We start from the raw sequence: 27,309 nt of genomic DNA, 5'->3' as shown, positions 1-27,309 counted from the left end.
GCGCTTTTCTAAGCGGATTTAAAAGAGTAACTATATTTTATGGCGTAATAGCACTTTTGGGAGTACTTCGACTTGGCGCAGTAACACCCTCCCTCTCCCATTATGAGAGTGAGAAGGGGAGCGGACTTTTCAGGCGAGTCGAAGTACTCCCAAAAGTGCTATTACGCCATAAAATATAGTTCCTCTTTTAAATCCGCTTAGAAAAGCGCTACGTTTTATTTTGTACCACCAAACTTGCTCGTATAACTACTCGTCTTAAATAGGAAAAACGTTGATGTGTTTGGTTACTTCTAACTTTATCTCTAAATGGCAGCATTGAATGAATGGGGCTAAGCTAAATGCTATCGTAGCGTCGCAGCGCGCTCCAGCGCTTACGTGCACACACACAGATGATAGAGGGATGATTCAACAGTTCTTAGTTAAGGTAATAACATATTTTAATATTGAAAATAAGTAGACTATTCCTTTAATATTTGCAACTTGCGCGAAGACTTGTTTAAGGCAAATAGTGAGTGTTTTTGCAGAAATCACGCCGCCCCGATTCACGTCTTTCGCATCGCCCCACGCAAGTTCGCGTCTTTGCAATGCCTTTGCATGTAATCTAGTAGCGCAAAACGTTGAATTCGCATTTGGTGTGTATGCCCAATTATGCTGCATACACAACAAACGTAAAGCATCGTGTTCCTCGCTGTAGATTACTTGCAGGATTTGAATTGTGTTATGCAAATTTTTTGCTAAAATTGAATTTTTAAACTTGCGCAAAGACGCATTTGAGGAGAACAGCGCATGTTTTTGCGGCAATCTCGGCACCGAATTCGCATCACCCTGCGGAAGTTCGAGTTTATTCATGTCTTTGCATTGACTTGTATGTAATCTACTTTCACAAATCGTTGAATTCGCATGTGGTGTGTATGCAGCATAAAACGTGAAGCACCGTGTTCCTCGCTGTCGATTACTCACGGGATTTAAATTGTGTAATGCAAATTTTTCGCCTAAATTTAATATTTTTAACTTGTGCAATAACGTGTTTGGGGCAAACAGTGCATGTTTTTGCAGCAATCTAGCACCCATTTTGCGTCATTCACATCACCCTGCGCAAGTTCGAGTCTATTCATGTCTTTGCATTGACTTTGTATGTAATCTACTTGTGTAACTTGTTAAATTTGCATTTGGTGTGCTGCGTACACACAAAACGCGAAGCAACGCATTACTCGCTCTAGATTACTCGTGGAATTTAACTTTGTGTCATGCTAATTTTTCATTTAATTTTTCCACTTGCGCGAAGACAATCGTTTGAGCAATCGCGCTGTCCGATTCACGCCATTTGCATCGCCCCATGCAAGTTTGTGTCTTTGCATTGCCTTCGTATGTAAACTAGTCGCGCAAATCGTTGAATTCGCATTTGGTGTGAATGCCCCATTATGCTGCATACACACTAAATGCGAAGCATCGTGTTCCTCGCTGTAGATTACTCGCGGGATTTAAATTGTGTAAAGCAAATTTGATGCTTAAATTGAATATTTTTTAACTTGCGCAAAGACGCATTTTAGGCGAACAGCGCATGTTTTTGCGGCAATCACGTCACCCGATTCGTGCTTTGCATCGCCCTGCATGAGTTCGCGTCTATTCACATCTTTGCATTGACGTTGTATGTAATCGTTGAATTTGCATTGGGTGTGCTGCATACACACAAAACGTGAAGCATCGCGTTACTCACTCTATATTACTCGCGAGATTTAACTTTGTGTTATGCACATTTTTCCCTCGAGTTGAATATTTGAACAAAAAGAGTGCGTGTTTTTACGGCAATCTTGCCTTGCAATTCGCATTCGCGAGTTTGCGTCTATTTGCGTCTTTGCATTGACTTTGTATGTTTGTATGCAAATCGTTGAATTCGCGTTTGGTGTGTACTTAGACTTTGTGTCATGATTTACAAATCTGTACAGATGTCTCTGTGTGGCATTATATTATATAATATTATATTAATGTTCTTGTGAAAGTATATAAAAAACATTGCTTTTTTGCATTGTTGCATTGGTGAAATAAATGCAAAATGCTTAAATATCATTTTTGTGTTTATGTAGTGAAAAAACACACATCTTGATTGTTTTGAAAAAAAAATCACTCACTTAAATATCAAGATACATTACCAAAAGGCTTAAAAATGTAAATAAATAACTTAATAAATTTGTTATATCGCCCAGCCCTGACTGTCTGAAATATTAAATTCACACATAAACATCAGCACAGAGTTCTGCTAAAAGTTAAAAGCCAAGATCAATAACATTGACGATTGCATTTCAACAAAACAATGCTGTAAGAGTTTACACCTTTCCTGTATTATGTGGACAGGAAAAGTCTTATATCAACCAACATTAAGATAATAAACAATTTAACATCAAAAAAGGTACAACCTGTGTCCTTTAACAAGCTAAAGTATTGTGTTGTTATGTATTTGGCTGTGAAAGTGTCGCCCTCTGGTGGAGCACAAATACAACACAAATCACATTCAGTCAGTGCTAAGAGCGTTGAATCTGTGTCTGTCCGGTCAAAGTGTTTTATGTGTTAACAGCTGAACCTGTGTTTAATGTCCATCAGGTTAGACTCTCGGCTCGAGTCTGTGAGAAAGTTCAAAGAGCGTCTGCTGATTGTCAATGATGTGAAGATAATGCACACTGGATCTCACATCAGGACTCTCACACTGGGAAACTTCATTTCCTACAGGGAAAAATCTATGTGAGTTCACTTCATCACCTTTAATGAACTAAATGAGAACTGTTACTAAAATACTTTACATAAGCAATGAGCTTACTAGGATGAGTACTACAGTACACCAATAACCCATTAATACATATGCAACATTATGTACCGATATTATAAAAAAAACATCATTTAGAGACCAATCTATTAGAGAATTTGGGCTGTTTACACGACAGTGTTTCAACCAAAACGGCAACAACAACATTTTTGTGCAGTGAAAATGGAAACTTTTGAAAATGGGTTTCAAAGTGCACGTTTTTGAATGCAATGGTGTTATTGCTTACATTTACATTAAGGTGTTATTGCTTACATTTTATCCAAAGTGACTTACAAAGATTAGGAAACAATAAAGCGATTTATCATAGGGATGCAATAATACAAGAAGAATACGTTTACGTGTAAATGACATAAACACAAATCTGTAAAAATGGTGATGTCATGTGCTTGCATACTTTACACTTAAAACAACAATGGCATCCTATAGGATTGCGTTTGTTCTACTAAAAATAATTTGTGTTATTTTAGTTTATTAACGCTTCTCCAACAAAGTCTACACATTTTTGCCACTTTATAGTCAGGGTCACTAAGAAATCTACCTCATTGTCCATCTAAAAATAGTTGCTTGAGGTTTTTACTATCTTGATATTTACAAAGTAACATCACCATCTACTGGCCTGGCACATGTAATACAGCATATTTAGTCGTTTTTAGGATTGGCGTATACGCAGATTTTTTGACAGCGTTGATGTGTATACGTTATATTTATAAAAACTTACAATGTTGTCGTGTAAACTTAGCCGTAAATGTAGTTTAGTATTTTTATAGTGTATATTTAAATTTATACTGTTTTTAATATCAGTACAAACTGTAGCGTGATACCTGTGTGTGATTGGACAACAGTGTGTCATGTTTTGTCAAATAGGAGGATAGAGACTGACCTGTTTGATCGGTCTGACAGTGTCGAATGAGTCTGACCGTGTCTGCGATCATGTGCTACAGAGAAACACAAACACACTTCAATATTTCCTCACAGACATCATTTCATCTAGATGAGACTGTAATATTTACAAAAAAAAAACTTACCAGTTTCTCAAAATTGACAAGATTATCGTGAAATGTTTTGTTTCCCTCATGAATGAAGGTGATATCTGAAAAACAAAATCATCACATAATAAACAAAAAACTTATGTTGTTAGAAATCCTTTTAGTTTAGTGTAAGAAACATTATTTATCCACAATTTAACTATCTAAAAAACATATATTGCTAGTAAAAATAAGTAATTATATTTATAAATTGAGTTAGTAGTAGCATCATTATTGGGTGCGCTCGACTTTATACAGCGCCACAAGAACAGACGGGTGGATGACATCAAAGAACCACGAGAGAACTTCTCCGTCTGTCGGTTCTTGAGGTGCCGCATGAAGTCAAACACACCTAAGATATTTGGATTATGGGACAGGAAGTGGGCGGTGTCTCACCTTTAAGCAGCAGGGGCATGAAGGGTATTTTAGGGGGCTTCATTTTCTTAAAGGCATCTCTGTAGGCCTTGTGATTCATGGATGGATCCTGAAGAACAGGGTGAAGAAAAAGTCCAATGTTTTTACTTTACTACACTTTAGATGTATATTTAATAAAGTCAGCATTCTTAATATACACACTTTTGGTTTTACTGTGAACTATTTTTTTCAGTGTGCTTTATGTTATGATAATAAAGCAATAAGCTTCAATAAGTCATAGTGCTGCTATTTTATGGCAAATTTATTTTCCATTACGCAATGATTTTTCCATGTACCTGGTAAGGTTTCATAAAATAAACTCATAGCAACAGAAATGTAAAGATATAACATTAAAGTAAATGGGTTTCGTACCGTCAACAGCTCAAGCTCAGATAAAAGCTTCTTGAACTTTCCAGGAACTTTCTGTAGATAAGAGAGAGAGAGAGACAGAGAGATACTGGCTTTGATTATATGTACAAAATGTGTCAATCCGACTGAATTTAATCTGATTGCAGGCTACAACAATACAATTTACATGCATCCTAAACATTGCAATTTGATTAAAATGTTATTTACATATATAATCCCAACCAAAAGTATACGCAAGAGCATACCCAGGGTTGCCAGATTCTCGTATCAAAACCATCCCAATGGACATTCAAAACTAGCCAAAAAGCATCCCAGTGACTAATAATCACAGCCCAAATACCAATAATTAATCAATGAAATCCTTTCATCTTTAACCCACAGAAAAATATTAACTCTCTGAAACAGTTTTAAAGGTAGCCCAAATCTGAAGCCTGCAAAAAAGCAGAGGACTTGGCAACGCAGTGCACAGCATCTTTTGTTGAAGCTTTATTTCTGGATAAATGTACAAAGTCAAAATTGAGTTGGAAAAAGTTGTTCAAATATAGGCAAAGAAAACAAACTTTTTGAAAGGCACAACACTATTTTATTTCTTTATGTAATGTTATGAAAGACATGAACGCTGCAGAATGTACAGCGCGGGACCCCATTCACTTAATAATGCATGCTGCCATTGCCTCTATTGCATGTTTCTGTGACGAGAATCATGTCATACGTAAATGAGAGGTAAATATAAGATGTGAACTTAAGCACAATTCTTCTGTGCATGTGCACAAGATATTTTTGCATCTGATTGAGAAAATACTACGATTCACGCGTTTACATGCACACTTTTCTCCTTATGATCGGATCACAGATCGGACTACACCACCTCTTTCAATACGATCCAAATTTGCATCTGATCAACTGCATCCGATTAAGGTGTTTACATAAAAGCTTTTTAATCTGATTGAGACACCAATATGATTACAAACAGATTATTTGGTTGCATGTCAACATACAGTAGCAATTGAGGAAAGATTATCATGAAAGAATATTTTAGATTAAAGTTTATTTCTATCCTGTTTTACATACTAAAAAGTCAAAACAAAGAGTTTAAGCACATCATCTGTCTCACACCATCTCACAAACTTTAAAGTAATAAATCAAATCTAATTCATTTGAATCTGAAGTTTTATCTGAATCAGCAGATTAAATAAATAGAAAACTGTTTTTACCTCCCACGTCTGGTTAAGACGACTGACGGCTGCTGTGTTCAGACCCATGATGACAGCGAATGATGAGTTCAGATTCCTCTGCGCTTTACAACTGTAGGACAACACAAACAGAGACACACACAATGAAATCTTTGTCTTGCAGCCAAACCTCTTTCACACAATCCCAGAAAATTGCTTTCTGTGTGAACACAAACACGCCTTAGCGTGGGTTCACACCAGCCACGTTTGAGGCGTCAAATTCGCGTCTACCACGTCTAGTTTGCTGCTTTAACATTTTAAGTTTACTCGCGCGTGAAAGCCGCGGGTAAAATTGTAGTCATCGAGACATTCACGCGGAAATTCGCGTCATGGGAAGGGGCTTCTGCGACTCCGCTCGCTTCCTGAAATCATGTCACTACTAGAGCAAGCTCCTGATTGGTTAACGCGCTGCGTTTTTTCCACCAAAGTAAAAACATTTTAACTCGCGCATTTCCTGCGTCAACGCTTAACCTCTTGAAAAGCACCCCCATTCTGGCCTGAAACCATGAAAATACCTACTTTCACTAAAAGGGCTGTTTTTACTAAACCATTTATAGTATAAGCATAACTGTGGTATCATTAGATAGAAGACACTTTGAGCTTCGTTTTCCATGTTTCAAAATTATTTTAAGATAAAAATGTAAAAAGTTAGAGAGGCTGAAGTACATTGTAATAAAAAATTTTTTGCATAACATCTTTTTTAACACTAAAAATCTTAATGATAAATATATGTGTGAAACCTATAAATGCAATGAGGCCAAAGCCACAAGTCTAAAGAAGTTATATTTCACGTTTGAAGTCAATAGACCCAAAAATGAGGTTCTTGCAAGAGTTTTTGTAAGACTAGTGCCTTTTCTAAGTGCCAGTCAGCCACAAAATAAAAGTCTTTTGTTTACATGCATACACGTTCGTTCTTTTTATTGTTTATCCTTATATAAGCGTATAAAATGCCGTATCCACACCAGGAAATAAAGCTTCACACAAAGATCGTTGAATTCGTGTTCTAATTGGCTACACGTTCTGTCTATCAATATTTTCCATGAAGTCATTGGAGGAACGCGCGAGTCAGATGACGTCACGATATTTGACAGCGCTGTTTGGATATTATGTATTATACTCCCGCCTACTTGTACAATCAAGTTTGAGCGCTGGTTTTGAATGCGAGTGTGCTCTCATATACAAGTGTTACGATGTAAATAGTCCTCAGATTGTATATTATAATCTATTACAAGACGTGCATCTGAAATCTGATGTAAACAATGGAAAATATATCCATATTTCACGGATTATACGCATTTGTGGACAAAAATGGTCATTGGATGTACTTTGTTGGAGAGTTTTTATGGGTTATTCACACATCTGAAACAGACTGGATTCGATTCGCGTTCCTTATACCAGCACAAAGGTAAGGAGTCAGTTTATATTATGCATGTTGTTATCTGGACTTCTGTAATAAAATACTATATTTATGATACTAGAGCAATTTAATCTCAAAACGGACACCATACACTGATGCTAAACCCTTAGACCTTTTAAACGATGTATAGTAGTGTTATTATTATTGTTGTTTGTACACAGTAGGCTATTTATATATTGTTAGCAGCATTAAAAAAAACTGACGTCCTTCCGTCCGCGAGCTAGTGCGCGTCGAGAGGTTAATTTGCGCCGAGGCGAATCGCGTTTACCGCGCCCTGCTAAACGCCTCATTCGCGCCGCAAGATCTCCAGATGCGGCTGGTGTGAACGCAGCATTAGAATTGATCCCAGGATCGATCCGGAAATGAAGACCTAGTAACACTCCCGGGATCAGTACTGGAATGCGCCTGTGTTAATAAAAGTCAGAAACAATGTTGTAAAGTGTGTGTCGTGTGTGCCATCTTGGCAGCACGTCCCCGTGCATCACTCCTAGATACCCAAAAATGGGCAAAGAGGTGAAAAGTGGGTGAAGCTGAGGTGCCTAGTGAATCCACGCCCACCTAGCATGACGGTAGTAACAGCACCTGTCACTCAAGAGGCCACACCCCTTAAATACGGAGATCTTTATGGCTACAAATATGATTCAAACTCTCTCATTTATAAATCCCTTTACATGCTAAATGCATAATTGTAAATATATCGTTTCATGAGGTGATGTTGCGACTCACTGAGCAGCGATCTTGATGAACTTCTTCAGCAGTTGAACTCTTTTTCCCAGTGATGGACAGAGCAAAACTTCAGACATCACCCACTGCTGAACTTCATTACAGCGCTGCAGAAGAAACTCCAGCGCCACCGTGTGTCCGCTGCTCGCCTGACGACTGAACGTGTAGAAGATCAACTCTTGCTGCGGAGAGATAGAGACCGACAGGAAGTGATGTCACAGATGATAACACCAGGAATATCACTTGTGCTGTGTATGTAAGGAGCTTTACCTCGTGGATGGAGTTAAAGAGATTCCAGTCAAAGTTGGTGAGAGCTACAGCCACGTCCCATGTGTTGATACCCAACAGTCTGTTGGGCTTCTGACCCAAATCTGAACATTCAGTCAAAGGAGGCTGAGAGAAAGAAAAGTAGCGTGCACTTTATTACATCAGTGATGATGTCAGACACATTCAGTCTCATGCATGTACAGTATATACACTACGTGCTATCCCATGAGTGGGACACCTGAATTTACTTCAATATTTTGCATGTACATTTTAATCTATCATGACAACCTACATATCATTGCAAAGGTCTAAGAGTCTACAGTGTTTTATAAAATAAATTATGTAGGGAGAGTAATTGATTCATTTGTGAAAAGAGTGTCCCTCAAAACATTTAAATCCTAAATGTCACTGTCCCGCCAGTGGGACGCCTACGTTTACTTCATTGTTTTACATGTGAATTCTTATCCAATCATGACAAACGATATATAGTTTGAAAGCTCTAAGAGTAGTTTTAATATTTCATCACCATTTTTAGACAAAATTATGATTCAGAGAAAGTCAGTTTCTTAAATGTCACCGAGCCAGAGGTGGACCAAATTTGTTTTTACATATTTATAACACTAAAACCCTACTCTAAACCTAAAAACATGTCAAACTATAGCCTATATCATTGAAAAGCTCTCAGATTGCAGTTTTCATATTTTAAGGTCATCTGATGATGGAAATAATTTAATGACAGTTTTTTTTATTTCATGAACCCCCATAGGAATTCATATTAATTGTTATTTATTCATAACACTATATCCTGTCAAAAGCTCCAAGTATGTAGTTTTCATATTTTAAAACCTTTTAGCAGTAATAATAATGCAGTGACAGTAATTTATTCATTTGTGACAAAAGTATGCAGCAAACCAATGACACCTAGTGGCCGTTGTTGGTAAAACCACTAAAAGTGTAAGACAAACCAATTTTTTTGTGATTTTACCTTGAAATTTGGATCACATCTAGTTCAGACTTATGCCTTAAATTTTTTAGCATTTCTGGCATGAATTTTTTTAATTTTATGCATAAAATATATATTTTGCGCCAGTTAAGGGTTTTAGTTTTTTAAGGGTTTTGGAAGAGTGATTGTATGTTTCATGAGCAGGTGGTCATGCATTAGTGTTTCTTGTGCTGTGATTGATAAGACACCACACTGATACCTGAATAAAACAATTCTCTTAGATCAGATCACACTGGGCAGGTTTATAGAAAACTGATCATACCAGAATCTCAGTGAGATCCCTGCGGCAGGCGGTCAGTCGACCTTGAGTCCCCAGAGAGTCTGAATAAATACTGTCATGAGCCTGAAGGACTCGCTTCTCTACAGGAGAGAAACAACATTTCAGGTCATCTGTACACAATCTGTGTGTGTGTGTGTGTGTGTGTGTGTGTGTGAGCACTAACCTCCGCTGTACGTCTGGGCCACCAGTATCAGGTCATCTTCACATTTATCCATGCGCTGAGCGACGATGTGCAGAAGTTCTTGAGCTATCAATGCAGGTTTAACTCTCATACTGAGATATGAGTCTGAACTCACATACACACGACACATCACTGAAAGACAGAGATATTTAACAAATGTATTAATATCTCTAGGTCATATTTCACCCCAACATCAACATTGGAATTTTCTTTATTATAAAGGGATCTTATTTCTTAGGGATCGACTTATTTTCTTGGGTCGTTTTGCTCACCAAGATAAAGCATCTTGATTTAAGAATTTTTAGATATTTTTACTGAAAACAAAACAAAAATACTAAGAAAGAAAGTATATTTTTTTTGCAGTGTATACACTTTAAATGCATGTGAAGAGGTGGACTGGAGTTTTACCGTCTTTACTCTCGACAGGAGGAGTTCGGAGCTGAACACTGCTCTCCTTTAGACTCAGCTGATGGTAAAGAGTTTTGTTCTGTGAGGAAATACAGTCAATATTAAAGAAAACTTGTTGTTGTGATTAATCATTTACTAAATAAACGCATAAATGATTTTAATATATATATATATATATAAAAACACTTACTAAAAAAAGATATATTTTATTTGTTTAACCTGCATGTCATGTGAACATTACACTGAAAATATAATATAAGTATATAACTTATAATAACAATAACTATGTAAATACTGATAAAAACTTTAAAATGGATGAAAAATAAATCAATAAAGTTAAATATGCAAATGTCCTAATACATCATTTAAATATTTACTTTAAATCTCAGTGGGTATTTTAAGTAAACCATTTAGGTACAGGAGGTTCGGCTGACAAAAAAGTTTGAAAACCCCTGGATTATGAGACTTTAGTCTAGATTTAATAGACAGGGTCACATTTTAGTATTATATTGTACCTCCTTTATAAATAGCTGGATTTGCCACTGAATACCCATTACATTTGATGACCAGTGATACGAACATGAGAAACATTGAGAAAAAATATGATGAGATTTTATTTAATTTCTCACCTTCTTCTGTGGTGAATAGTCATCCATTGTACTGAGGAGAAAGAGAGACTGAAGTTAGAAACACAATATGATGACATTCACAGACGCTGGGACAGAAGTGAAGTGTCAGACAGACATCACAGGATTATTCAACACCTCTGTCAGTCTCGATCGTGAGATTTTTGTGCTCATTTAATCATTCATTGTCAACAGAAAACATCAACTCAAATGTTTGTTTGCCTCATCATTTCATCCTTTAGTTTAAAGGTGCAGTGTGTAAATTTTAGTCTAGTGGTGAGGTTGCTTAGTCTACTGCTCACCCCTCGCTTTTAAAAACACATAGAGAAGCTACGGTAGCACCACCGGACAAACATGTCATCGTCGGAGACAACTTCGTAAAAAAATTTGTCAGTTAAGGGCTTCTGTAGAAAAATGGCGGCACAAAATGGCGACTTTCATGTAAGGGGACCCTCGGTGTATGAAGATAAAAAGGTCTCGTTCTAAGGTAATAAACCAGGCACGTGCACACATAGACATCAAAGGGGGCTTGAGCACCTGCCCTTTTTATTCCTGGAGAGAAAGTGCCCTTTTTTTCTTGGGTGCTTTAAAAAAAATAATAATTATATGATGTTTATTCATATAACAACTGATGTCTGTCTGTTTCTTGTGTTTTTTACTTGTTGCTTATTTAATTTAACATGAATTTATTCAGGAATCATTTAAATGAGATTTAAACTCTTATATAAAGAAAAACAGCGCTATTTGTGGCACACAAACGGTTAACAGATGAGTCCCGCCTCCAAAATTCACATCGCTAATATGATTGGCTTTACCTTTCCTTAGTCCCGCCTTTCTAACTTACTTTGCTTTATGATTGGTTTGTCTACACTCGTGCTGCATCATTCGGGCTTCATGCGCAAAGCTCAGCCTGAATGAGACGCGATCATGTGCATGATTATGCAGGCAGCTACCGGTAAGTGTGTGAGGAAGAAAGCATTCTTATATTAACAGTTTCATGCACAAAATATGGGACAAGTTGTTACACATATTGATTCAGGGACATTGTTTTCCACGACAATCCCATATTAACCTGAAGAGTTGCAAACTTGTAACAGTATACTGTATGTAGTTTAAACAGACTGCTCATAAAATAAGAAAGCACAAACAATAAAATAATTGCTAACTGCAGTAGTAAGCTTTTTTGTTTGCGTTTTTTGTAATGTCTGTTAAATAAGTATAATGTGTTATACTGGAGTGCTGGAGTAGATTGGGAAGAAATCTGATGGTTATTTTACTTGTTCAGAATTTTCACTGACATCACAAAAAAGTAAAATATAAAATACAAATAAAATAGGCCTAATCTATATTTGTTGTTTCTGACATGTGTAACCAAATTTTTAACAAATTTGTAATTAATGTGTAATTTAATGTTTTCAAAACATGCACATTGTGTAATGGCTTCCTTTGCTGCTCTATAAACCTAGAATACTAAGGAGACCATGGTGTCTGTGTGAACTGATTATTTTGTAGACATCTTTTGAAAATGAAACAATTGCGTGAGTTTGAGGAAGATAAAATTAATTAACTTTTTTAATAATTTTTTAAAAAAAGAAGTCAGAATTGTGTTAATATATATATACCCTTTGTTTAAGAAAAAAGAAAAAATACATAATTAAGAAAGGTGCCCTTTATTTCACTTGAGCCCCTGCCCCTCAAAATGTCTGTGCACGTCCCTGTAATAAACACATAACGGTTCATTATGAAAGGTCTTTATACACCCCTGATAATATAGTTTTGTATATTATTTAGCATTTCTGTCAAGAGATCCTACTAAAAATTACACACTGCACCTTTAACCCACACAAAGTTGCTGTGCATAAGAAATCAGGCCAGAAATCTGGTTGGCTTCCGGTAAAAAAGCCAAACTAAAATAGCAAATTGATAATGCACCAAATCAATTTTGCATAAAGTTTTTACACTCGGGTGAGATGGTTTTTTCAGGCAATTTGAAAAAAAATATCACAAGCTGCAAAAAAATAAGAGTGGAAACAGTTTCTTCGCATTTACAGACACGTGACGTGCATAAAGGTCACATGATCATTCTTTAAATTATGGTATGTTTTATCGACTTCATCTGGCATTACAAGAAACGACAAGTGCATAACATAAAAATAACTGTGAGAGCGATTCAGGAGATTGACTGTATTGTATGCTTTCAGGTCTCTCTTGTTGTATTTTGATGTCATCCGCATGAAGGTCAACATAGGATTGTATGAAGTCGAACAAACCCCCGCGCAATGGTTTTTGAAATGGCTTATCGTGAGACAACAAAATTAAGTTTTAGTTGCATGACTAAATGGAAACACCTTTAATTCGCAATAGTTTTTGTCGACATTTAGAAAATGTCTCCGTCAGAGACGCTGAGAGAAAGACGAAGAGAGGAGTCGCAAGCCCGAAGCTCCGTTGAGCTTATCAGCTAAATCCTATTTTTTCACTATCTTATTCCTATCTATATAATATAACTTATTAGTTTATCTTAGGAATACTTTACCTTGACAATTACTGAATTGTATTACTAAGCGAAACGATTTTATCACTTGTAACACCCAGTTTTAGCATATAGCCCTCTAGCATTTCTTACCGTCTGTTTACTTAAACCTGCCTTCTTTGGCGATCTAATGGCGGATTCATCCGAGGTATGCTTTTCTGATCTGTCCACACCAGATCGGGAAGCTGTGAAGGAGGTGCTGCCCGGCCTTCGCAGAGTCAGCATGCCTCACATCACCCTGACCACAGACACTCGTAGGCGGCCGAGGCGTACTGCGAGCCAGCAACCGTCTCGATGCAGCTTCACGGACCGCGTTCAGGCGAACGGAGACGCCATCGCCCAGCATGACAACGGTAAGACTCCGCTTGTCATTGTAACCTGCACTACTTGCCACATGTACAGTTTAGCTTCTTCCGTCAGCATAGAGGGGTTTACATGTGCTAAGTGTATTGAAGTAGTAAGGCTGACGGAGAAGGTTGCTGAACTAGAAGCGCGCATCCGAACGCTAGTTGAGGACAGTAAGACCGCTAATGTTATTGTTACAAACACTGTTTCGGGTGCGCCTAGTGTTAAGCGTAATACACATGGCTCGGTTCCGACTTCAGAGTCAAGGCGGCTGACTAACTGGGTGACTGTCAGGCGGCATAGTCACATTCGGCACCCAAATCACGCTCCTGTTTTAATATCAAACAGATTTTCTCCACTCAGCAATACACCGGCTGAGATGTCTGTTAAAAGTGCCCTGGTTATTGGAGATTCTATACTCAGGAACGTTGACATTGAGGCACCAGCCACCATAGTCGATTGTATACCGGGAGCCAGAGCGTCTGACATTAGATCCAAATTAAAAGTGCTGGCTAATGCTAAACGTAAGTTTTCTAAGATTGTTATTCACGCCGGCACGAATGACACCAGACTCCGCCAGTCGGAGATCACCAAAGATACTATTAAAGAGGTGTGTGAAATTGCAAAAACAATGTCAGACAATGTAATTTGCTCTGGTCCCCTCCCCGCCTACCGGGGGGATGAAACTTACAGTAGATTAGTGTCTCTTCATGGCTGGATGTCAAAGTGGTGCCCTCAGCATAACGTAGGGTTTATAGACAATTGGAAGCATTTCCGGGGAAGACCTGACCTGCTAAAGAGAGATGGCCTCCATCCGTCTCCGGAAGGTAGTGCTATACTCTCTAGAAATCTGACCAATAGTCTTACTTTTGATATAGTCTGACTATCCAGGGCCCAGGTCAGGAAACAGACAGATCGGCTTACCCATCAGTCTGTTAGCTGCCTTGACATGTCAAGATCACATATATCCCAGCACATAGAGCCTTTTTTACCAGAGTACCAACACATCTCGACTGTGTCTGTTCCTCGAACAAATAAATACAGAGCACCGTCTACCTCGTCTCGTACAAATCTTATTAACATAAAATTAGAACACAATACATTAAAAGATGAAACTCAAATGTTAAAATTCGGCCTTCTTAACATTAGATCGCTTACCAATAAAGAACCTATTATCAATGAAATAATTACTGACCAAAACTTAGATGCACTCTGTTTAACAGAGACCTGGCTTAAAGCAGACCATTACATCAGTTTAAACGAATCCACCCCACAAGACTATTATTATAAACACGTTCCTCGCCTAAAAGGAAGAGGGGGTGGTGTAGCTACAATATACAACAAAATGTTCAAAGTAAACCATAAATCAGAACTAAAATTTAATTTGTTTGAAAATATACTGTTAAACATGGAAATAACTGATCGTAACAACAAACAGCTTTCGTTCATTTTAGCTACCATATATAGGCCTCCGGGCCACCACACAGATTTTCTTAAAGAAATAGCAGACTTCCTATCTGAGCTTACAGTCACTGTAGACAAAGCTCTTATCGTTGGTGATTTTAACATCCATGTGGATAACTCAAAAGATGCATTAGGACGTGCGTTTATGGATGTTCTAAATTCTCTCGGTATTAAACAAAACGTGTCTGGACCCACGCATACTCGTAAGCACACATTAGACTTAATTCTGTCACTCGGACTCAATATTAATGACATCGAAATATCACCCCAGAGCGATGCCGTTTCAGACCATTGCCTTGTGTCATACACAATACTTCTAGATAGGACCGTTCAGTCTACAACATGCTACAGATTAGCCAGAACAATAATTTCCACCACTAAAGATAGCTTTATTAGCACTCTTCCAGACCTGTCTCAAATGAAACATGTAGCAGATAACCGTGAAGATCTGGATATTATAATAGAAAACCTGAACAACGTTTGCTCTAGCACGATGGATGCCGTTGCTCCCATACGAAAAAAGAGAATCAAAGGAAAAACGCCAGCTCCATGGTATGACCATCATACTGCAGCCCTTAAAAAAGTAGCTAGAAAAATGGAAAGAAACTACCGAAACACAAAGTTAGAGGTATGGCGTTCAGCATGGAAAGAGAGTGTTCAACACTACAGACAGGCTATTAAAACCGCCAGATCTACCTATCTCAGTACGCTTATTAAAGAAAATCATAACAACCCTCGTTTCCTCTTTAGCACAGTTGCGAAACTGACTAGAAACAAAGAACAAACAGAAACCAATAGTAAATTCCAACACAATAGTAACGACTTCATGAACTTCTTTACTAACAAAATTATTTCTATTAGGGAAAACATAGAAACTACGCAAGCAGCCACCACTCTACCCAATAGTACATTGACCACTAGATTATCATACGAACATCTTGAGTCATTTAAACCTACTACAATAAAAGAGCTCTCTACATTAGTAACGTCATCTAAATCATCGTCCTGTATATTAGACCCCATTCCCACAAAATTACTAAAAGAGGTATTTCATGTAGTGTCCGACACGGTACTAAATATCTTTAACTCATCGCTAGAATTAGGATACGTTCCAACAGCTTTCAAACTAGCAGTTATTAGACCTCTCATTAAAAAACCAAACCTTGACCAGGGAGATCTTAATAACTTTAGACTAGGGCTGGGCGATAATTCGATAACGATAATTTTACCGATATAAACTTTTTCGATAAAACGATAAGGACAGTTCGATAAGTGATCGATTATGTTTAAGCACTGTGCGTAATGTTGCGCGAGCACTTCCGGATGCGGCACGCGCTCTTGGTTTACAATCACAGTGACAGTCAGACTTGAAGGAGTGGAAGATGAGGCAAGTTATTTATTTATTAGTAGAGACCTATGATTTTCGCGATGCGGATAACGCGGACGGAATCACGGAATCCAAATGCGCGGAAACATTTTCTTGTGTGTAATGTTGGACGCGCAAACAGGGTTCGTCAAACACAGCAGACACAGGTGCGTGCAGTATACTTTACTTTCATTCAGCGTCCGCCTTGCGCACGCACACGTCCGCCCAGCTTTAAAAGTATATTTACAGGACATTCACAAATTCAGGAAACTGAGGAAAAGCAGCAGATCCACCACTGCAGTGAATATAGTGTTTGGGTATGTGCGCTCCCACAGCAAAGTGACACCCTTGACATCCATTTATCAGCGTGTATAGCTCGTATATGTATAACACACGCGTGATCACTGAACTAAGTTTTCTTTCTTGTTTAAGTGAACATAAACAGCTGTTACTCAGTATATTGAAACTTAAAGCAGTCTGTCTTGGGTCTTAAAGGGACAGTAGTCTGCTGCTTTTGTGTCAGAAAGTGTTGATTTCATAACAAATAGATTTACATTTAATACAGATGCATTAAAACAAGATTTTAGTTTTTGTATTTGTCATGTTCTGAATAAAAAGTAGTTTAAAACCATTATTAACTGTCTGGTTTTTACAATTTTCATTCAGGAGCAAAAATCTGCCTTTAAATTTGACAGGAGTAAAGATTTGTTATTGATCATGATAATTATCGATATCGACTGATATGGAAAACATTTTCTCGATAATTTTTTGAGTCATATCGCCCAGCCCTACTTTAGACCAATCTCAAATCTACCTTTTCTTTCTAAAATATTAGAAAAAATAGTGGCAAGCCAGCTACGCACATTCATAGCGAATAATAATACATATGAAAAGTTCCAATCAGGATTCAGGCCCCACCATAGCACAGAGACAGCGCTGCTTAGAGTTACAAATGACCTCCTATTAACATCCGATCGTGGTGAAATCTCAATCCTTATATTACTAGACCTTAGTGCAGCCTTTGACACAATAGATCACAGAATCCTACTCAATAGACTAGAAAACTACGTTGGCATCAGTGGTCAGGCGTTAGCCTGGTTTAGATCGTATCTAACCAATCGATATCACTATGTTTATGTAAATGAGGAAGAGTCACATCACTCCCCCGTTAAATACGGCGTACCTCAGGGATCAGTTCTAGGCCCTATCCTATTCTCGTTATATATGTTACCTCTAGGAGACATTATCAGGAAACATAACATAAGTTTTCACTGCTATGCGGATGATACTAGGGCTGTTCCGAATACCATTTTTTGAGCTTCGAAGCTCTAGTAGAAATAAAATCGAATATTCGAAGCTTCGGAAGGAGGGGCTGAACATATTTTTCTCTTTAATAAAGGCAGGAATCTCTGTGTGTGTGTGTGTGTGTGTCTGTTTATCTACAGTTTTATTATGTGGCGGATGTGTTGCTGCGGACTCAAGGGAGTGTAGTGCCTTTTTTTCATGCAATACGGACATGTGACACGTTTAGAATAAACTTTAAGAAATAAACTTTAAAAATACTACAGAACAGCGCAAGCTGGAAGCGGCGTGCCTGTCACGCGTCCTGCGAGAACAGCATTAGTGAAACAAAACACAAGAGCAATACTTTTAATAAGGTAGCCTAACATTTTTCTAACAAATAAACATTCCCGTATCAGAAATTAGCAGCACAGTAATTACTGACAACGAAGGGTAGGCTATTTAAATAAAACAACGAAAATAAATGAACGAAGTTCAACAAACTGTAATAAAACGGTAGCATACTTTCAAAATCAAGTTTATTTATTATAACACTTACACCATCAATATGTTTTTTCATCAGCAGAACAATAAAGAAGATATTTTGCAGAAACCCCAGTGCTCCGTCATGCAAGTCAAGTCAACCGATCCGCACCCTTTAAGAGCTAAAGCATATATATCCAATATATCCAGTAATCCCCCATAACTCTGTGTGACATATTGACGTCTTGTGAAGCAAATCAATCAGTTTTTGCAAGAAACTGAACGTTATTTACAACACTATTAGCGTGAATGCCAAAGCAGGAAGTGCGCTTTCCGTTCGAGGCGATCTCTTCCACTGGTGGCGTTTGGTGGCTGTTGACTATGGATGTTGGTCTCTCTGCGCCACCTACAGAGCGGGAGCGTGAAGCGCACTTCCTGCTTGGCAAAAGCTCTGCATTAACGCTGAAAAATATTTATACATATATATTCGAATCTCAAAACTGAAAATCGAATGTCAACCCACGGAACGAATATTCGAATATTCGAATTTTCTGGTCCAGCCCTAGATGATACCCAGCTTTACATCTCGTCACATCCTAGCGAAACCCACCAGTTTGCTAAGCTAACAGACTGCATTAGTGATATTAGGGACTGGATGGCACATAACTTTCTTATGCTAAACTCCAATAAGACAGAGATACTTATTATTGAACCAAATCGCTCCAAACATAATATGTCAGATTACAAGTTGCCCATAGATGGCTGCACGGTGGTGCCATCTTCCACGGTTAAGAATTTAGATGTAATGTTCGACAGCAATCTATCTTTCGATAGTCATATCTCCAACGTCTGCCGCACAGCATTTTTCCATCTCAGAAATATCTCAAAAATACGCCATATGCTGTCTGCATCAGATGCAGAAAAGCTTATCCATGCTTTTATGACCTCTAGATTAGACTATTGTAACTCGTTACTCGGGGGATGCCATGCAAATCAGGTAAACAAGCTACAGCTGGTTCAAAACGCCGCCGCAAGAGTGCTTACTCGATCTAAAAAGTATGACCACATTAGTCCAATTCTGGCATCTTTACACTGGCTACCAGTTAAATATCGCATACAATTTAAAATATTACTAATCACCTACAAAGCCTTAAATGGCCTAGCGCCCTCGTATATAAAAGAACTACTATCAGAATACAATCCACCACGTAAACTGCGATCACAAAATTTGGGTTACTTAATTATCCCTAGAATATCAAAAGTGTCTAAAGGTGGTAGATCCTTTTCCTACTTAGCCCCTAAGCTCTGGAATGATTTACCAAATAATGTTCGAGTATCAGACACAGTCGATCAATTTAAATCTAAACTTAAGACATTCTTCTTTAACAAAGCAATCACATAGAATGTCCAGTAAATGTACTTTTCCCGCAGTAGTTATTTTGTCTAGAACAAAGCACTCACATACCTCATACGGGTAATTTACTCTTGCCGCAATAGTTAGCCTGTCTGGAACCGAGCTGAATTAAACCACTATAATGTATGACACTTGCATTACATGCGAACGGCCCCTACGCTAATAGAATTCTGTTTTTGTCTCCCTGTCTCGTCCTCGACTCTGAGGACAATGAGACAAACAGACCCAGTTCCTGTTGCTGTGAAGGTCATCGCACCACTAATCAACTGGCTGTCCTTCAACGTGATGCCCAACCGATGCGCGACCAACGGCCACCGGCTGAACCAGTTTAATCCGCTTACACGCTTCCTATCCCTACCGTGTCTATATATTATAAATATAAATATTAATCTCTCCCTAGGGTTTTTTGTCCTTCTAGGATTTTTTCCCATTGGGTTTTCTCCTAGGGGGTTTTTTAGTCCCAGGGAGAGTCAGCCAACTTTGGCTTAACTTAGCACTTTACTGTATACGTTACATTATTAATATGCTCGCTTACACGGTTTTTTTATCCTTAGCCGCTATATTCTACTTCTTATACTATGTATTGATTTTCTATGTTCTCCTCTACATCTACTCATGTAAAGCTGCTTTGCAACAATTAACAATTGTGAAAAGCGCTATATAAATAAAATTGAATTGAATTGAAAATAACGCTAAAGTTTTGTTAAAATCTTTAATGGAAATGCAGCTAGTGTTTTATATCTAAAACTTTAGAGGAGCCAATTGAACTTTAAAAGCAGGAGAGTCTGGCAAAAGTTCAGTTTTCTCGCCACTGAATCATTACGAAGTAATAAAGCTCATCACCAACATCAGCACGACGGCACTTCCGATCATTTTCCTCGTTTCACATATGGATGCACCCAATTACCCATCAGCCCCTGGCTGTCTGACCATATACCACTTCACTAGCCAATCATATCTTTCAGAATGGATGTTTTCCCGCCCCTCACAGCAATCATAATTACACCTCAGGCATGTCATCTCATTCAGTTGAATTATGAAAATCACTTGTTTGCCAAAGCCCTGCAGGACACAAAGAATCCAGAAGTCTCCCCGGATGAACGGAAACGTTTCCGTGCCAAAGGGATAAATTTCACTCCAAATGTATTGAGGTCATGGACCAAAAAATAATAATTGTGAATGAAAAAATAATAAGCATGAATCATAACTTTAAACATATAAAAAATTACAGTAAAATGAGTCAATTCCCTCTTCGACTGATTGGCTAAAGGAGGAGCTGTCAATCTAAAACTAGTTGACCAATGGGGACACTAAAGTCCGCCCTGATTTGCATGAAACTCTAACTGCAACTTTTGGAAAAGCAAGCATAGAATGCGGAAATAAAAGCAAGGGAAAAACAGCACAAGCATACAAAAAAATTAAATATGAGTAGAAAGAAGTTGGAGAGAAGAAAAAAATTTGTATAAACATCATTTTCTATGCGATTTGGATAAATTTGCATTCGTTTTCCAGTTTTGTGCAATATTATTTTAAATGCGTTTAAAGTTCTGATTTGCACTTATTATTACTTTTTCACGCATATTATTTTTGGATCCGTGACCTCAATACATTTGGGTGAAATTCATCCCATATTCACATGCATGATCCATCCTCAAGGCTTTCTGTCTCTGTGTTTGTGTGCCTGTTTTGCAAGTAGTCCTTCATAAAAAAAGTGAATTTCACATTTTGGGGTTGGGGTGATTACATATAAAAAACAGGTGAAATGTATGTGTTTTTTTGTGAAGGTTACAATAAAGATGTTATCACTCACTGTCTACGCCGCAGAAGTTTCTGGAATTCCTTCAGGTCCTTTTCCAGCATGGGAAACTCGTAAACATCTTCCAACACATATCGATACAGCGTCTGCGGGAATAAAGACGTATGGGGAACTCAGATGCAAACTTGAGATCTTAGATCATATATATTTTAATCATTTCTATCTTTTAATTTATGAAGCATCTCAGGTGCCAAAAAACCCCAAGTGGAGGTCACTTGTGTTTGTTTTATCACAGAAACATGACCTTGCATGCACGCTGTTAAATAACAGGTAATGTCTGTACACAAAAGGGGTTTGTTAAAACATGCATTTACTGTCTGTGTGTGTAAAACAACATCAACAGTCTGTCTGACAGAAACACTCAACGGCCGCGGTGAGTATTATTCTCAAGGGCGCTGTAAGGTTTGATGGAATCTGAACGCTGCGTAATTTAGCCACTAAAGCGCGAGATGTCGCTTCAGAGCGTGTCTGATCCGTCACGACCCGCTTTCATCAGCCACTGTTACTAGGCAACTATCACCTGGGAAACGGTCCATGTGATGATGTATACCGTGAGCATAAAACAGCCTCATCACTGCAGTGATGCTGCGGTTGTCATGGAAACAACGGGCGAGCGTGGATGTGAGGGAGAAAGGCAGGTAAGGACAAGACAAGAATGTGTAGTGTGTTTGTGTTTGTGTGTGTATCTGTTCTTTAGGGAGAGACTTTAAAACATCTACATAAGAGAAAAAAATGAGGCATGTCTGAATAATCTTCCACACTACTGTATGTACAGTTTCCATTAAGACAGCTCTTCATATATCAGGTTATCAAAACGTTATTACCTTCATGAAGAGCTTGACGTTCTCCTCCTCTCTCAGGAAGTCTTTATAGAGAGAACTCCACTGAGACACCAGGTGCAATACCTTCCTCTTCCTATAGAGAGCCTCCTTTCCTTCCTCCTTACCACGACAACGCTTTGTAGAGTAGGTGAGACCAGGTTAAAGACCAATAACAACAATGAATCAACATCAGTGAATCCACCTCAATGAATCAAAACCAGTAAATCAACAACAATGAATCAAAACTAATGAATCGACATCAGTTTATCAACATCATGAGTGAATCAACATCAATGAATCAATACTAATAAATTGATTAAATGAATCAAAACTAATGAATCAACATCAATGAATTGACATCAATAAATCAATACTAATGAATCCACCTCAATGAATCAAAACCAGTATATAAACAACAATGAATTAACATCAATAATTCAACACTAATGAATCAAAACCAGTGAATCAGCAACAAGAATCAAAACTAATGAATCGACATAAGTTAATCAACATTATGAGTAAATCAACATCAATGAATCAATACTAATAAAATGATTCAATGAATCAACATCAATAAATCAATACTAATAAATTGATTAAATGAATCAAAACCAGTGAATCAACATCATTGGTTCAATACTAATGAATCAACATCAGTTTATCAACATCATGAGTGAATCAACATCAATAAATCAATACTAATAAATTGATTAAATGAATCAAAACTAATGAATCAACATCAATGATTGACATCAATAAATCAACACTAATGAATCCACCTCAATGAATCAAAACCAGTAAATCAACAACAATGAATTAACATCAATAATTCAACACTAATGAATCAAAACCAGTGAATCAGCAACAAGAATCAAAACTAATGAATCGACATCAGTTAATCAACATCATGAGTGAATCAACATCAATAAATCAATACTAATAAATTGATTAAATGAATCAAAACTAACGAATCAACATCAATGAATTGACATCAATAAATCAACACTAATGAATCCACCTCGATGAATCAAAACCAGTAAATCAACAACAATGAATTAACATCAATAATTCAACACTAATGAATCAAAACCAGTGAATCAGCAACAAGAATCAAAACTAATGAATCGACATCAGTTAATCAACATCATGAGTGAACCAACATCAATAAATCAATACTAATCAATTGATTAAATGAATCAAAACTAATAAATCAACATCAATGAATTGACATCAATAAATCAACACTAATGAATCCACCTCAATGAATCAAAACCAGTAAATCAACAACAATGTATTAACATCAATAATTCAACACTAATAAATCAAAACCAGTGAATCAGCAACAAGAATCAAAACTAATGAATCGACATCAGTTAATCAACATCATGAGTAAATCAACATCAATGAATCAATACTAATAAATTGATTCAATGAATCAACATCAATAAATCAATACTAATAAATTGATTAAATGAATCAAAACTAATGAATCAACATCAATGAATTGACATCAATAAATCAACACTAATGAATCCACCTCAATGAATCAAAACCAGTAAATCAACAACAATGAATCAAAACTAATGAATCGACATCAGTTTATCAACATCATGAGTGAATCAACATCAATGAATCAATACTAATAAATTGATTAAATGAATCAAAACTAATGAATCAACATCAATGAATTGACATCAATAAATCAATACTAATGAATCCACCTCAATGAATCAAAACCAGTATATAAACAACAATGAATTAACATCAATAATTCAACACTAATGAATCAAAACCAGTGAATCAGCAACAAGAATCAAAACTAATGAATCGACATAAGTTAATCAACATTATGAGTAAATCAACATCAATGAATCAATACTAATAAAATGATTCAATGAATCAACATCAATAAATCAATACTAATAAATTGATTAAATGAATCAAAACCAGTGAATCAACATCATTGGTTCAATACTAATGAATCAACATCAGTTTATCAACATCATGAGTGAATCAACATCAATAAATCAATACTAATAAATTGATTAAATGAATCAAAACTAATGAATCAACATCAATGATTGACATCAATAAATCAACACTAATGAATCCACCTCAATGAATCAAAACCAGTAAATCAACAACAATGAATTAACATCAATAATTCAACACTAATGAATCAAAACCAGTGAATCAGCAACAAGAATCAAAACTAATGAATCGACATCAGTTAATCAACATCATGAGTGAATCAACATCAATAAATCAATACTAATAAATTGATTAAATGAATCAAAACTAACGAATCAACATCAATGAATTGACATCAATAAATCAACACTAATGAATCCACCTCGATGAATCAAAACCAGTAAATCAACAACAATGAATTAACATCAATAATTCAACACTAATGAATCAAAACCAGTGAATCAGCAACAAGAATCAAAACTAATGAATCGACATAAGTTAATCAACATTATGAGTAAATCAACATCAATGAATCAATACTAATAAAATGATTCAATGAATCAACATCAATAAATCAATACTAATAAATTGATTAAATGAATCAAAACCAGTGAATCAACATCATTGGTTCAATACTAATGAATCAACATCAGTTTATCAACATCATGAGTGAATCAACATCAATAAATCAATACTAATAAATTGATTAAATGAATCAAAACTAATGAATCAACATCAATGATTGACATCAATAAATCAACACTAATGAATCCACCTCAATGAATCAAAACCAGTAAATCAACAACAATGAATTAACATCAATAATTCAACACTAATGAATCAAAACCAGTGAATCAGCAACAAGAATCAAAACTAATGAATCGACATCAGTTAATCAACATCATGAGTGAATCAACATCAATAAATCAATACTAATAAATTGATTAAATGAATCAAAACTAACGAATCAACATCAATGAATTGACATCAATAAATCAACACTAATGAATCCACCTCGATGAATCAAAACCAGTAAATCAACAACAATGAATTAACATCAATAATTCAACACTAATGAATCAAAACCAGTGAATCAGCAACAAGAATCAAAACTAATGAATCGACATCAGTTAATCAACATCATGAGTGAACCAACATCAATAAATCAATACTAATCAATTGATTAAATGAATCAAAACTAATAAATCAACATCAATGAATTGACATCAATAAATCAACACTAATGAATCCACCTCAATGAATCAAAACCAGTAAATCAACAACAATGAATTAACATCAATAATTCAACACTAATAAATCAAAACCAGTGAATCAGCAACAAGAATCAAAACTAATGAATCGACATCAGTTAATCAACATCATGAGTAAATCAACATCAATGAATCAATACTAATAAATTGATTCAATGAATCAACATCAATAAATCAATACTAATAAATTGATTAAATGAATCAAAACTAATGAATCAACATCAATGAATTGACATCAATAAATCAACACTAATGAATCCACCTCAATGAATCAAAACCAGTAAATCAATAACAATGAATTAACATCAATAATTCAACACTAATAAATCAAAACCAGTGAATCAGCAACAAGAATCAAAACTAATGAAACGACATCAGTTAATCAACATCATGAGTATCAACATCAATGAATCAATACTAATAAATTGATTCAATGAATCAACATCAATAAATCAACACTAATCAATTGACTTCAATGAATCAAAACCAGTGAATCAACATCATTGAATCAATACTAATGAATCGACATCAGTTAATCAACATCATGAGTGAATCAACATCAAAGAATCAATACTAATAAAATGATTAAATGAATCAAAACCAGTGAATTAACATCAATGAATCAACATCAATAAATCAGCACTAATTAGTTGACTTTAATGAATCAAAACCAGTGAATCAACATCAATGAATCAATACTAATAAGCAGGTAGTGCTGGGCAAAGATTAATTGCGATTAATCGCATACAAAATAAAAGTAATTATTATGTATTAGTGCTGCACAATTAATCGCATCGCAATCGCGATGTCAGCCTGTGCAATTATATGACAGCAAAATGTTGCAATTATATTTAATAAATAAATGTGTGGACTTGTTAACACAAACTTTCTGATAACAGTTTGATGATTTTCCTTGCTGTTTAAAAAAAGAAAGAAAAATGAACAAAAAAGGCAGTGCATGTGTGGCATGCACGTGTGTGGGGTGCGTCGTCACTTATACCAGAGCGAAGATGGATGCAGAGGAGGTTGACAGTGATCTGTTAGCTAAAAAAAACTCTATGTCTGTTGTATGGCGGTATTTTAGATTTAGGATTACTGACACTGAGCAGTTGCTACATCACGTGGCAATACGAAAACATTTCTAGTTTTACAAATACAAATTTTAGCTAAACTGTGTGTGGATTTTTCTTAAAACCCATCAAGTTGACTCATGATACCATTTAGTATAATCGCAATTTTAGCATCAATAACCGCAATGGGAAAAATTACCCAAATCGTGCAGCCCTATTATGTATATATAAATACACACACATATACATATATATTTATTTTTTATATATTCTATATGATGTATTAATGTAATATATATATATATATATATATATATATATATATATATATATATATATATATATATATATATATATATATATATATATATATAAATAAATAAAAAAATTCTGAAATTCATATATGTATGTTTGTGTGGTTAAATATACATAATAATTACACACAGTACACACACATATATTATGCAAAAAATTTATTTTATTTTGTATGCGATTAATCACAATTAGTCTTTTCCCAGCACTAAAGCAGGTGTAAATAATCAAAGCCTATAATTTTATTTGAATAAATATAAGTAAATATTTGATTAATAAACTTCTTATCATTTTTTTAACAAACTAATGTTTTGTCTTAAAAAGATTTTGGTGAATCTAAATTCAACAGAAACAACCGCAGATTTCCACAGAATTAGGACGCCCACCATTCTTATAGTTCTG

The 27,309-nt window shown here is 36.1% G+C and overlaps 1 protein-coding gene across 1 annotated transcript in view; it reads right to left on the bottom strand.

Annotated features, from left to right (window-relative positions):
• Positions 1–424: 424 nt before the first annotated feature.
• Positions 425–27,309, bottom strand: part of rapgef5a (Rap guanine nucleotide exchange factor (GEF) 5a) — an 81,116-nt gene continuing 54,231 nt past the window's right edge. Inside the window, exons 13-26 of the mRNA XM_065284634.2 lie at positions 22,287–22,431; positions 21,457–21,548; positions 10,767–10,797; positions 10,138–10,216; positions 9,712–9,861; positions 9,531–9,628; positions 8,269–8,391; positions 8,002–8,180; positions 5,841–5,931; positions 4,630–4,680; positions 4,240–4,327; positions 3,844–3,908; positions 3,699–3,753; positions 425–2,718 (exon numbers count right to left, since the gene is read on the bottom strand). Of these exons, the coding sequence (XP_065140706.1) occupies positions 2,600–2,718; positions 3,699–3,753; positions 3,844–3,908; positions 4,240–4,327; positions 4,630–4,680; positions 5,841–5,931; positions 8,002–8,180; positions 8,269–8,391; positions 9,531–9,628; positions 9,712–9,861; positions 10,138–10,216; positions 10,767–10,797; positions 21,457–21,548; positions 22,287–22,431 (1,366 nt within the window). The 3' untranslated portion in view covers positions 425–2,599. The remainder of the gene's footprint in view (positions 2,719–3,698; positions 3,754–3,843; positions 3,909–4,239; positions 4,328–4,629; positions 4,681–5,840; positions 5,932–8,001; positions 8,181–8,268; positions 8,392–9,530; positions 9,629–9,711; positions 9,862–10,137; positions 10,217–10,766; positions 10,798–21,456; positions 21,549–22,286; positions 22,432–27,309) is intronic.

Source organism: Paramisgurnus dabryanus, chromosome 19, assembly GCF_030506205.2.
Source record: "Paramisgurnus dabryanus chromosome 19, PD_genome_1.1, whole genome shotgun sequence".
NCBI lineage: Eukaryota > Metazoa > Chordata > Actinopteri > Cypriniformes > Cobitidae > Paramisgurnus > Paramisgurnus dabryanus.
The sequence above is the reverse complement of the archived record's forward strand: the minus strand, read 5'-3'. Positions and strand labels throughout refer to the sequence as shown.